The sequence below is a fragment of the Trichosurus vulpecula genome, chromosome 8, assembly GCF_011100635.1.
Source record: "Trichosurus vulpecula isolate mTriVul1 chromosome 8, mTriVul1.pri, whole genome shotgun sequence".
Lineage (NCBI taxonomy): Eukaryota > Metazoa > Chordata > Mammalia > Diprotodontia > Phalangeridae > Trichosurus > Trichosurus vulpecula.
The window spans coordinates 16,701,862-16,715,724 of NC_050580.1; the positions used below are offsets into that span (position 1 = coordinate 16,701,862).

Genomic DNA, 13,863 nt, shown 5'->3' on the forward strand with positions numbered 1-13,863 from the left:
AATAAACCTGTTCTACTGCCTTCCTGTTGCACCCAGGATCACATATAAAGTCTTCCATAGCTTGATCCCCTGACCTTTTCCCACTTTGCCAGACTTTCAACCATCTACATCCGCCCCACCCCCACCCCAGCATGTACTCTCCTATCCAGGGACACTGGCCTCCTTGCTATTCCTTAGTCTGAGTACTCCATCTCCTGACTCTTGAGTAATTCCACTCATTGTCCTCCATGCCTGGAATTCTTTCCTTCACCATTTCCACCTATGGTGTTGGAGGCAGTACAAATTTTTTAAGATAATGAGGGGATTATTGGAGATAGATTTTGATTGGTGACAGTATCAGTTAAGGGCCTACCAGCACTCTTTGGTGGTTAAAGTCAAATTTTGAAAAAATATAGCCTAGCCCAACATTGTTATTCACTGAATAATAAGAGAAAAATGAAAGAGACTGCAGAGTGTTGGGGGAATTGTCTATGAGAGATTTATGACATGACATTAATGAGAATAACATAGAATGTTAACATATGGAGGGCTGTGCCCCTCCCTGGTGACCTTCATAGTAACCGACTTATGAGAGACACTGCATAAATGCTTGTTGACTGAATTTTTGATGGAAGAAGTGGATGATATCTCAGATCATTAACTTTATACTTGTCTTTGAAATTCCTTGATGGATTAAAAATTCACTTTTTAGGTCTTTTTTTTTTTGCGTGAGTCACAATCTCATTCAACATCTTCTCTGCGTGTGAGTGCTATATCAGTTCTGAAGCCTTAATTGATTCAGTTCCCAAATAAGAGTTAGCCCAAACTTTAGCAGTTTTGTCAGCACCTTTATTATGTGCTTCCTACTTCTAGATACTCTGCTAAGGTAGGACAATAGAAAGAAAAGTACTTGATTCTAGGGACAGTCTTATTTACACAAAGATAAAAGAGCCATCCATTCAATTATTTTTTGAGGGAGAGGCCATAACCTGTAACTATTGGTACAGAGAGCCTGCAAGTAGGAACTCCCTCTTTCAAAACAGATCAGTCTGTGTCTTAGAGAGCTGCCTGAAGCCACTGCAAACTTAAGAGGCTTGTCCCGGGTCATGCAGCTCTATGTGTTAGGGCTATACTTTAACACAAGCTTTAAGACTGATTCTGGTGCCTATCCACTATGCTGCACGCTGCCTGGGATTTCTGCGTTATGATTTGCAAATCAGTCTCACCCAGGGACCAGACTAGACCTGAGGGACAGCATCCTGGCTGACCTTAGTAACTTCTCTAGCAACAATTTCTTTTAGTTAGAAGCAAAGAGAAAGCATGACACCTGTGCAAGGAACTTGGAGAGCAGAAGTAGGCATTTTCTTGCTTTCATTTAAGGGAATGTCATTTGATTTTATGGGAGGACTTTGGAGAGAAATAAAAAGGCCAAGGAGAACAAGAAAGGAGGCTCAGATTCCAGAGTAAAGAGTAAAGTACTCTTTTTACAAAGAGTAAATTCACATGTCTAAGCATACAAGAACAGTTTTGATTGAGCAAAATTTTTGATTAAAATCTCATTAAAGCATCAACCATTCACCTTTGGTTGAATATATAGTTTGCTCCCAAGCTTGGGAATTAAAAATAATATTACTCTGAAATTCTTTGAACAAGACAGCTCTATTTCTCTGCTCATTTTAATAATACTTTCAGGCTATATCCTCAGCAATCTGTTAATTATCTCTATTTATGAAGTACCAGCTACAAGTCCAGCACCATGGTTGACACTAGGGGTACAAATACAAAAGCAATCCAGTTTCTACCATCCAGGAGATTGTATTCTATTGGGGAAACAATGTGTGCATTTAGAAATACATGCCAATCATATTCAGGGTAATTACAAGGCACTCTGGGGAGGGAGAAGGAAATGGAAAAACTGCCAAGAAAACCCCACCTACATATTGGGGTGCTACAGTACACAGTCACCAATGGTCAGACATTGAATGACTGAATGCAACTACAACAACACAACAGCTAGGGAGGGAGAGGGCAAGTGGGAGCGGAGAGCCCTAGCAGCCCAGGGATTCAGGAAGGGCATCTTGTAAGGTGGCACCTGAGCTGAGGTGTTATTGTTTTTTTGTTTTGTTTTGTTTTTTGTTTCCCAGCCCCACCGCCCCAGGTTACAATGTATATTATACATTAAGACATTTTTACATACAACACTTTCTAGTGCTAAGCTGGGTAAGCTAAGAGTGGTAAAATTTGGCACACAGGCTTCTTTTTTATAATCCAAGCAGAAAGTAACTTCATTGGCAGTTATAACACTCTAGTGGATTTTAGAAATGCTTTGGAGAGCTTAGAAAAGTTTACATTTGTAGAGTTGGAATGGTCAATATTTTAAAAATGCATTTTCTTTTTTATGAACTGGAATGAGGGTTCTTTGTTCTTTAGTAGAGATAAAAGTCCAACTCCTGTTTTCATCCTGAATGCTGGGTTCTTTCAAATGAAGTTATTTATCTTCCACTCTAGCAGGAGCTCATGGTTCCTCAGATGTTAATAGTCAAAAGCTGTAGCTAAAACTTTGCAAATAGCTTGTGTTTGTTCCAAACTGTTACACTGATACAGCCATAGACTATACTCTTCATAGCCTGCATCTGTGTTCTTTAGCACTGATAAGTTTCCATCATAATAACACATCATCTGGACGATTAAACACAAAGCATGTCTGTGTAAAACATCATGTTAATCAGATGTTGATACTTTAATGCCATATGTAGAAACTCCCATAATAAACTCCTCCTCCAGAAGAACAAAACAAATGGGAACTTTCCATCTTGCTGTGCTACATCAATGTAATTTATTAGATCCAGAGGCTCTTCAAGGGAGCAGAGCCAAGCTGGCAACATGAAAACAGAGACCCTTCAAGACCATTCCCAACACTGAGTTTCAGTATCTCAATGGCACCAACATATTTTATTCGATATTTGGCACAAACATCAGAATGACTCTGGCTTTGCCCTGAGCTTTTGGTAGAGTCTGTATCTAGGCTGCCAACATCCTTGATCTTAAAAGTCTACCAAGGATGGAGTCTACAAACTTGCTCTCAGTACTATTTCACTACTTTGGGAACTGCTACCACTGTGTCACATTTTGCCTTTTCAAAACATTTTTCACCATAGCTGGATCCATAATCTCTCCTGTAGTAGAGAAATGCTTTTCCTCGTGAGAAAATAGGACTTGAGACATATGAGTTATCTCGTAGCTAAAGCTGATTTCATTCTAGGAAGCTGTAGCCATAATGGCTTTTGTTTTCTTTGAATGGCTCAGCTTGCCTCATTGAGCCTCTGGACACTGTGGCTTGCTCTTCCGGGGCAGGAGGCCCGGGGAGCATGCCGGGAGGCAGACGGCTTCCTGTGTGGGGAGTCATGGGGCTGGCTGAGGGGAGGTGTTAGCTCCAGAACCTGGTCTACCCTAGGGGGAGGGGCCAACTCAAGAACCAATCGGCCCTGGTCATTTGGGCGGAGCTTAATGATGTCAGAAACCCTATAAAAGGGGAGAGGACAGCTTGAAGATTCTTCTCTTTCCTTTTCCGGTTGGAGCCAGCGACAGTTACGACAGTTACGTCAGTTACAGCGACCGTTACATCGTCAGTTGCAGTTGCAGCTTCAGTTTCAGAAACAGACACAGCTGAGGCAGGAGCTGCCAGCAGCAGAGCTGATCTACGGGAGGAAGCTGAACAAAGACTTCAGTCCAGTGGGTAATCTTATTACCATAAAAGGGGGAAACATGATTTTGCTTTACGCAATCATGTTTCTCTGTAGCCTCCTGGTTACTCTTTCAAGGCGTACTTATTGGGCCTGGAAGATTATGACCAACATATCAAAATGGGGTTGCTGGTTCATGGGTTGGTTACTGTTGAGCCTAAATAAATGTTTTGATTCTTCTGCCTTCTACTTTGAGAGTTTCTTCTATCCGGCGATTCCGAACCTTTCAGACATGTTTATGATCCTCTTTGAGATTATAAACTCTGCCCTCCTGATACATTTGGCGTCACGAACAGGATCGCTAGGTATAAGATCTCTATTTAGAAGCAGAACAATTTCAGAGGAAGAGATAAATATCCCAGGATGGGAGGATCCATTTTATTCCTCCCTAGCAAAAGAATTGGCTAAAAAAGCTGGACCCTGTGAAAACTGGGAACCAAGGCTACGGAAAGGAGATCCTAGGGATTTGGAAAAGTGTTTACGAGAAGTTGGGATTCAGTCAGGGGCATCACTATCTAGGCAAAGCTGGATAGTGTTATCAGCCTACCGGCTAGTATACGAAAGATTGAGATTAAGTGAAAGACATAGGGGCACTCCTACCCCACAGGAAGAAGAGGAATCTCAGATAGCAGGAGACCAAACTGACTCAAATGAGAACTTTTCTATTAATGTGGCTAAGAGCAACAGGAGACCAAAAAAGCCCAGAGTGCATTTCAACCCAGCCCAGAAAGAGCCGGCTGAGGCACAAAACACTACTGGGGTTCAGGATGTGCCTCACATAGAGAATAGGAGATGGTTAAATGATCAGACAAGGGCTCGACCCATACAAAGGAGGAAGACAGAAACCCGAGGTGAAGATTCAGTTACAAGGGAAATTCAGGAAGATTTCTCACCGCAAGAGGTCACAGATATTTTGAGTAGATTCAGCCAAAGAATAGGAGAACCATTGATATCTTGGATGGTAAGACTCAGTGATCAAGGGCCGGTGGAATATCAGTAGATGGGACAGACTGCATGAGATTCATAGGTATCAGCCATGATCCTCTAGTTCAAAAAGCTTTTAGGGAACATCATCAGCAAGGAGATGGTGATAGCAGGACTACTCTGTTGGCATTAGCCGCTGTGGGATGCAATAGGAGATATGATACTGATTCTATGTGGCCCACTGAGCACAGACCCTGGTATTCACTTAGAGATTGTATCATGAGACTAAAGGAGGAGGTAATGAAGACTGCCATTATGATAGGAACTGCAGACAAATATTACAATGATCCAATGGAACTGCCTCATAGGAATTTAATAATTAGGACAGCTCCCCCTGCTTATAAACAACTAATTTTGAATTTATTGCTTGGAGAAGTAGGGAGCCGTCTTACAACAGTGATAAATAAGATTTTACAGTTATATGACTTAGGTGACTGGGGAAGGGATAGATCTCCTCGAGAGAGAAGAGTGTATAACCAGCAAACTTGGCGCCAAAGGAGAGCAACAAGGAAAGAAATGTTTACTACTTTATTGAGAGCAGGGGTAGGTTTTGAAATGATAGATGGAATTCCAACCAATGAATTATACAGAATGTATAGAGGACTTGATAACACGAGAAATAGGGAAATAAGAACTGCTCCTGCAAGCCTACAAGCCACTCAGACTGAAGGTGACCTTGTGTGATTAACGGATGAAAACTTGTACATTTGGGGAAAGGCTGGGAGGACAATCTTAGTCTATATCTAGGGTGGGATCCTCTTGGCTTCCTCATTATGTTCCTTTTGAAAAGAAACATTTCCCACCTGAGTTTGGCTCTGATGTTGGATCTTTGCATAACTGAAATCTCAACCAAACTTGAGATGATTTTATTTGAAGAATTATAGTCCATACTTGTCTATTCTTTTTGTCCTTTGTTTTGGCTAACCTTGTTGCTAGTTTTGTTTCCTTCAGGCTTAAGCACCCTGCACTTTCCAGTGACTGCCTAAGCATGTAGCATTCTTGGAATTCCTGCCAGCTCGTTAAAGAAATGACCTCTGGAATGGGACTTTTTGGGGGCAGGGCCATCTCTACATCCAATTTCAGCATGAAGAAGCTATGGAAAATGAGACCTCCACCCCTCACCCCAAGATTTTGAGCCCCAATCGTTCAAGGGGGGTGGAAATGATGATAGTGTTCTGTTTACTTATTTTGTGTTATCCTTGCTGTGTTGTTTTATTGTTATGATATTATTGATCCTATGTAATGGATACAAGGATTTAGGGGTGGACATTTGAATTGTTGATAATTGTTTTGGGGATGATTGATTGAAGAGATTGTTTTGCTGGGATCTAGGGGTGGATCGCATTTGAATCGTTAACCAATGTTTGGGAATGTTACTGAATGATATGTTTTGCTTTATAATGAATGATATGTTTTAGTTTCCTTTGTAATTGGATCACAATGTATGTTCTAGGATACATGGCTGATTAGATTATGTATCCTATAACAAGGGGTGGAATGTAGCCATAATGGCTTTTGTTTTCTTTGAATGGCTCAGCTTGCCTCATTGAGCCTCTGGACACTGTGGCTTGCTCTTCCGGGGCAGGAGGCCCGGGGAGCATGCCGGGAGGCAGACGGCTTCCTGTGTGGGGAGTCATGGGGCTGGCTGAGGGGAGGTGTTAGCTCCAGAACCTGGTCTACCCTAGGGGGAGGGGCCAACTCAAGAACCAATCGGCCCTGGTCATTTGGGCGGAGCTTAATGATGTCAGAAACCCTATAAAAGGGGAGAGGACAGCTTGAAGATTCTTCTCTTTCCTTTTCCGGTTGGAGCCAGCGACAGTTACGACAGTTACGTCAGTTACAGCGACCGTTACATCGTCAGTTGCAGTTGCAGCTTCAGTTTCAGAAACAGACACAGCTGAGGCAGGAGCTGCCAGCAGCAGAGCTGATCTACGGGAGGAAGCTGAACAAAGACTTCAGTCCAGTGGGTAATCTTATTACCATAAAAGGGGGAAACATGATTTTGCTTTACGCAATCATGTTTCTCTGTAGCCTCCTGGTTACTCTTTCAAGGCGTACTTATTGGGCCTGGAAGATTATGACCAACATATCAAAATGGGGTTGCTGGTTCATGGGTTGGTTACTGTTGAGCCTAAATAAATGTTTTGATTCTTCTGCCTTCTACTTTGAGAGTTTCTTCTATCCGGCGATTCCGAACCTTTCAGACATGTTTATGATCCTCTTTGAGATTATAAACTCTGCCCTCCTGATACAGAAGCTCTAACTGGTCAGGACAAATCCAGATTCTTACACTCAATGGAGCCCAAACTCACTGCCACCTGGAAGAGTGAAGACTCCAGGGTGAAACTGCTTTCAATACCAGCAGAATTCTGAGCAGAGCTTTAAAGGCAAGGGGGGAATCAGAAGTAGAAGCAAGGAGGCAGGGCAGTCCAGGCTTCACCTAGAGTTAGGTGGTGAACTATCATCGAGGGGGAAAGCAAGAAGGTTCATTTGGGCAGACCAAAGAGTGTGTGCAGGGGACTAACACAAAGCAAGTATGGAAAGGTAGATTGGAGGGTTGTAGGGAAGCTATGGGGAGCCGCTGTCTAGAGAGCAGGGGAAAAATAGACATGCTTTAAGGCTGTCACCAAAAACAGTGCATTTACTGAATTAAAGGAAATGGTTATTTCACTGCATGTTGCTGGATTGCTTTATTTATTAATAATAATAATAATGATGATGATGATTCTACCAGTAATTGATGAGTGGATATATATTTCCCTACAACTCTCCCAGAACTGAGTTTCATTGCTTGTAATTATTTTTGCCTATTTGATTGGCACTAACACTTCTTCAAAGTTTGTTTTAATTAAATCTTTTGGGTGACTGTAAAGTGTTATGCATTTTCAAGTGATTATTAGCAATTTGTGTTCATAGTCCATGGGATATTATAATGCAATTAAGGTTAGGGAAAATATGAGTAATGAAAAGGAATATAGAAAGGTCTTTATAAAAATAATTCAAATAGGGAAAATAGCATCCAAAAGCACATAGTGGGAATTATGACCATATAAGGAAAAGAAAAGTGAAAAAAATGAGCAGACAAAACAAAAGTCCCATGGGACACTCAGAGTCACTAGAAATTAAGAACATATCATTCACTGAAATTAAGTTAAGTGCAAAATCAGTTTGGCTCAAATTGGTAAGCATGTATTGAGAAGCTACTATGGCCAAGCCCTTGCAAGGCATTGGTGATACAAAAACACAAATGAAACAGTCCCTAAAATTAAGCAAAACATATTCAACTGGGACAGTTGCAAACCCCATTTATGTGGTTGCATCAATATATGTATATATTAAGTTTAAAATAAATCCTTTTTTCTTTGTTTTTTGATGGGTTTTTTCTTTTTATTTCTTTTTTTGGGGGGGTGGGGGCAACTGGGTGGTGCAATGAATAGAGAGCTGGGCTTGGAATGAAGAAGACCCCATGCTTTAAAGCCTGCTTCAGATGCTTACTAGCTCTTTGACCTTGGGCAGGTCACTTAAACTCTGTCTGCCTCAGTTTTCTCAAATGTAAAAATGCAGATAATGGAACCTACCTTTCAGGGCTGTAGTGAGGATCAAAAGATATTCAATTTGTAAAGTTGTTAGTACATGCTTTCTCTCTTATTCTCTTCCCTTTTAAGGGTCCAAATTCCCCAAGGGCAGAGATCCTGTTTTCTTTTTCTCTGCTATCTTCAACTAATTATCATGATTCTAGGTTTACAGTACAAATTGGAGACACTGATTTTTATCTCCAACTAGAGAAATGTAATTGCAAACCATAGACAACCCTAAGGACAAAGAAGTGCCACATTTTCAGAAGTCTTGTTTTATATATTGGTTAAACACCTTATTGGTTTGGGTTGGGCTTGGATATTTATACTGCCTCTCATAGTTTACAGTAAAGTAGAAGGGATTTCATAAATTTAACTAGGGTCCACCATTTTGCTATTAGACTATGGCTGAAGACAAGTAAAAACGTAGAACAATATGTTCTTTACCGTGCAGCCAAATGTAAGAATGAAGGTTTATCCCTTTTCTCTCTGAAAAGTTAAATATGAAATACCAAATTGGAAAGTGACTCTTTTAACCACCATGCTAAAGTCATTAGAGAACAAAGATAAGTGAAATTCATTTCCTGTGTATTAATTTTTTTGAGTTCTTTTGCTTACTTTTCCTTCCATAGAAATATTTTTTGATTACAGAATAAAAATGAATTAAGGGGTCAAAGAATAATTATAATATAATAGTTGGGTGATTTAGGATACATTCTAATCTCTAGAAAGTCACCCATTCTCTTTTGGAAATATATGATACTGACAAAGAGGACATAAAGGGAACAGAGAATGAAATGTCCAGAATGAGGGAAATGAGAGCCCTACCATGTATGGACTAGTCAGACCATATCTGGAATTGTTCATTCAGCTCTGGGTGAAACAGTTTTAAGAAAAAAATAATAAAAAAAGATGCCTCCCACTTATGAGAAGATAAAAAGAATGAAATGGTTTAAAAGCATTTATGGTGAAAATCAGTTAATGAAATTGAAGAAAAAAAACATTAAAAGGAGGGGTACAGGGTAGTTTTCTTCAAGTATTTAAATTACTTTTATTTAAACAAGGAAGTGAACTTATTATTCATAGTTCCAAAAAATAAGTAGGACCAAAAGCACATGGGGGTGGGGAGAGGATGTTAGATAACTGTTCTAGGCAAGGAAAAGTATTTTGGTTTGATTTGGTTTGGTTTTAACAAACCTGGTCCTCAGAAAATATAATTATATAATAAAGTAATGATTTACACATCAGATATGTTCAGGGCAGCTAGGTGATGCAATGGATAGAGCACTGGGGCTGGAGTCTGGAAGACTTGAGTTCAAATGAGTGACCTTGGTTAAATCTCTTAACTCTGGTTAAGCCTCACTTCCCTCACCTATAAAATGAACTGGAGAACAAAGTGGCAAACTATTTCAATATCTTTGCAAAGCAAACCTCAAAGGGGGTTGTAAAATGTTAGACATCACTGAAATGACTAAAGGGAATGACTAAAATGACTAAAAGGAATAGTCAAGCAAAGTATGGTTGAGAAATTAACTGAGATGTTACAGGACAACTTCACGAATAACAGGGTTGAGATGAATAAGTTCTGGAATTCCTTTCAACTTTGATATTCTGCGCTTCTTTAACATAAAATAGTCCTGCTTTCTGAAATCAAATTGAAGACTGAGCTGCTGTTATTTCTATTTTCCAGATGTTTACGTATACAAAATAGTAATTTACAGGTATGACATTTGCAGAAGTAAACACCTAAAAGGGCATGTCTTTCCATTCCCTCTGATTAAACTGTCAATTTCCTTGAAATTGGGGAAAAAAAAAAAAAAACATGTAACAATGCTTTGGCTGATCTGTGAACTTGTACATGCGCCCACTCCCTCCCAGAGAAGGAATGGTAACTCAATCATTACTTGTGTCTTTCCTTAGGACCTTCACAAAAGATCCACTCCCACTTGTGGGGGAATTGTTTCTTGAAAGTACTATTAGTGGGACTTGGGTGCTGTCTACTAGTCAGGCCTCACTTTCCCATAAGATACCATTTGGCATCTACTACTTTGCTTGATTAAAAATCCACCAGAATAGAATGCCCCACCCAGTATAAGCTTATCTCTTCTAAACTCACCACCATGCTACTAATTCAATCCTTGATTGACACCACCTCCTTCAGTCCCTTGTCTCCTCAGATTGAAGAACTGAATGATAGAGGACCAAACTCCACCCAGTGACTTCCTTTATGAAAGAGTAGAAATTGGACTCTCAGCTCCCACCCCACTTTGCATGTGTTGCCTTGCTTGGTTTCAACTCCAGGGAACAAAATATCCATGTGCTGGGCACTGGGCACTCCCTGGTACTCCATCCCTCCTGCCTCTCTCCCTCACCTTTCCTCCTCCTACTGTGTGTTTCTCCCCCTTTAAGCTCCTCAAGGGTAGGGACTGTCTTGTATTCCCAGTGCTTAGCACAGTATCTACCATATAGTAGTAGGTGCTTAAGAAATGTCTACTGGATTAGGCTGGCCCTACATCCTTTTTGGTCATGTGATTCTTTTATGATATCTTTCCTAGTAGAGGTTCTATACCTGGGATCCATAGAAACTTCTTCACAAGTGATTTCAGGGAGTCTGTGATCTTAGATGGGGAAAATGAATTTTGTCTTCGTTTTCTCTAACTTCTGGTCACTTTTTAAAACTGTTGCATTTTATTTTATACTTTTAAAAAATATTGTGAGTCAGGATTCATTGGCTTCATCAATCTATTAACAGTCAGTGTTAACAAAATGACGGGTTCTGCTCTGTACAAACATCTTTAGAGAACATACACCTCTGTTTTATACCTCATTTGATATTAATGATCAGAGAGTTGTTGCACAAAACTACATCTTTTACTACATCTGTCAAGGATTATTGTTTGATTTTTTCTCATGCCTATCACACATACAATACACACCACATTTTTCAAAGGGAATGGTGCAATTCAGCGTTAACCAATGGGGAATACTTACATTAGCTTGAACGATGACATAGTAACGGGTCTTATCTTCATAATTAAGTCTCTTCCTCAGTACGACAGTTCCAGTCAATGTGAGAGGGATCTCAAAGGTGTCGTTGGAGGTCTGCAATAAAGAAATGGACAGGATTTATGGAGGTGACCTAGAGATACCACATGGGATGTCATCACATGGTATGATTAAGAATCAGAGATAATAGGTGAACTTTTTCATTGAAAATGGGTTTGGGTGCAAGCTTCTGATTCAATATTCTGAGTTTTCATTTAAATATTTAAATTTGATCAGTCAGATTCTTTTAGAGCCTAGGAAAATACGATAACCAGAAAATGTGTCTCCTCTGGTAGTTTTTCATTTATTATTTGTGCCATTTATCAACTGCCCTGGGACCTTTGGAAGTTAAGTCCAACAAACACAGGTCTTTTCTGCAACACTTTTTTACTTTTTTTTGTCTTGATTTAAGTCCCCAAAGTTCAAAGTAACATTTCTAATCTGTTATTTGTACACAGGATAATTTCTCCCTTTGAACTTTATGCATATGTCTAAGCACTTTCATGATATTAGAGACCAAAAAGTAAAAGTCACATAACACCATAGGGAGAGTGAAAAGAACAGTGAGTATGGGAAGGTAAGTGAATGAGGCATTCATGTGCCAGGCACTGTGCCAAGCATTTCGCAAATATTATCTCATTAAATACTTGAAATAAGCCTCTGAGGGAGGTGGAATTAGGAGACCACAGATATTATAAGAATCAGATGTGTAGCCTTGGATAAATTACTGATAGGTCATCATTTTCCTTATCTGTATAACAGAGAGGATAGTGATCTCTAAGGATCCTTCCTTAAATTTATTTTATGATACATGTAGATTTGAGTTCTTATTCTGATTCTGCATTCACTAGCTGCATGAAGTGACTTAATATTTCTGGGTCGGCCTTTTCTTAGCAATAAAATGTTGATCATTGTTTCACATACTCCACAGGGCTATTTGGAGGAGCAAATTTGAAAATATATGTAAAATGCTTTGCATACCTTAAAATGCAACCAACATCCTTCCTGGGTACACTGTCATCATCATAAGCAGTAACCATGCCCCTTTGGGCAAAATGCTGGAGATGGATGCAAGAATATCTGAGTTTGAATCCTATCTCAGATACTAACTAGCTTTGTGAGTCTAAGCTCTGGGCCTCAGCTTCCTGATCTATAAAACAAGCCACTTGGACTCCATAGCCCTCTAAGGTCCGTTCCAGTGTTCTATATCTTATTCTGTGATCCTATGATCATCACCATCATAATTAACATTAATTAACAGTAACATAATTTAACATTAACAGGATCTTTAAAATACAAAACTTTGGTAAAATCCATTCCTTGTCCATCAGTTCCATTCAGTGGCGTAGTTCTGTTATCGGTAACATCATACTGTTACTGAGTCTTTTCAGTGTGTCCAACCCTTTGTGACCTTATCTGGTATTTTCTTGGCAAATATACTGAAGTGGTTTGTCATTTCATTCTCTATCTCATTTTACAGAGGAGGAACTGAGGCAAACAGGGTCAAGTGACTTGCCTTGGGTCACACAGCTAGTAAGTGTCTTGAGGCTGGATTTCAATTCATGAAGAGGAGTCTCCCTGATTGTAGGCTTGTTACTCTAGCCAGTGAGCCACCTAGCTACCTTTATTATTGCTACATATTAGTGCTGTCATTACTAAGCAATGCTAATCCAAGCAACTTTCTACAAAATCTCTCTGTCTCTCTGTCTCTCTGTCTGTCTCTCATATGTGTGTGTGTGTGTGTGTGTATACATACATACATATATATATATACATATATATATGTATGTATGTATTTATGTATACTTGAATTTCAGAAATGAAAGCGACCTCCAAAGCAGTCTAGTCAAACTCATAAATGGACAAGAACCAGCTCAGTAACGCATAATCACCCAAGTTAAACCCGAATTCTCTCAGTGATGGACAATTCATTCTCATTTTGTCCTCAGGAGACACCTTTTTCTACATCTGGATAAATAATTATTAAGAACATTTGCCTTATACCAAGCCTAATCCTGCCTCTGTACCACTCCCAGTCATTGAGGCTAGTTCTGTCTTCTGGGGCCACACTGAACAAGACTAGTAATTTCTCTTCCATGTGGCAGCCTTGCAAATGCTAGAAGACAGCTCTCATGTTATCACCAGTGATAAAGTCAGCAGCGTGTGGGCAAAGAAGGAATGAGCAGACAGTAGTGGGCTTCTTGGCATAATGAAAATATGGTAATTTTATTGAAATGGGGAAAAATCTAACTTAATCATAACCAAACCCTTGATAGATGTATCATTTTGTAAAAGTAGGCTGTCATCTATATTCCAAAGGTACTCCTGCAGGAATTGGAATCACTGTCTAGACTGTTACATATTAATGTTAAAAATGAACTTCCACTGAATAGTTTTCCTTGGTCCTTAGTACAAATCAGCAGAAACAATATAGCAAGTAATTTTATTGAGCTTTAAAGTTGAATCTGGTCTCTTTTCACTGAATCTAATCTAGTGAACTAAATCCAATGTCTCTCCCGTAGTATGTGACTCAATTC

The 13,863-nt window shown here is 39.7% G+C and overlaps 1 protein-coding gene and 1 pseudogene across 1 annotated transcript in view; both read right to left on the reverse strand.

Moving 5' to 3' along the window:
• PCDH15 (protocadherin related 15) overlaps window positions 1–13,863 on the reverse strand; it is a 1,035,697-nt gene that overhangs the window by 593,829 nt on the left and 428,005 nt on the right. Inside the window, exon 6 of the mRNA XM_036735025.1 lies at window positions 11,273–11,383. Within this exon, the coding sequence (XP_036590920.1) occupies window positions 11,273–11,383 (111 nt within the window). The remainder of the gene's footprint in view (window positions 1–11,272; window positions 11,384–13,863) is intronic.
• On the reverse strand, window positions 2,495–3,125 carry LOC118828435 (annotated as a pseudogene).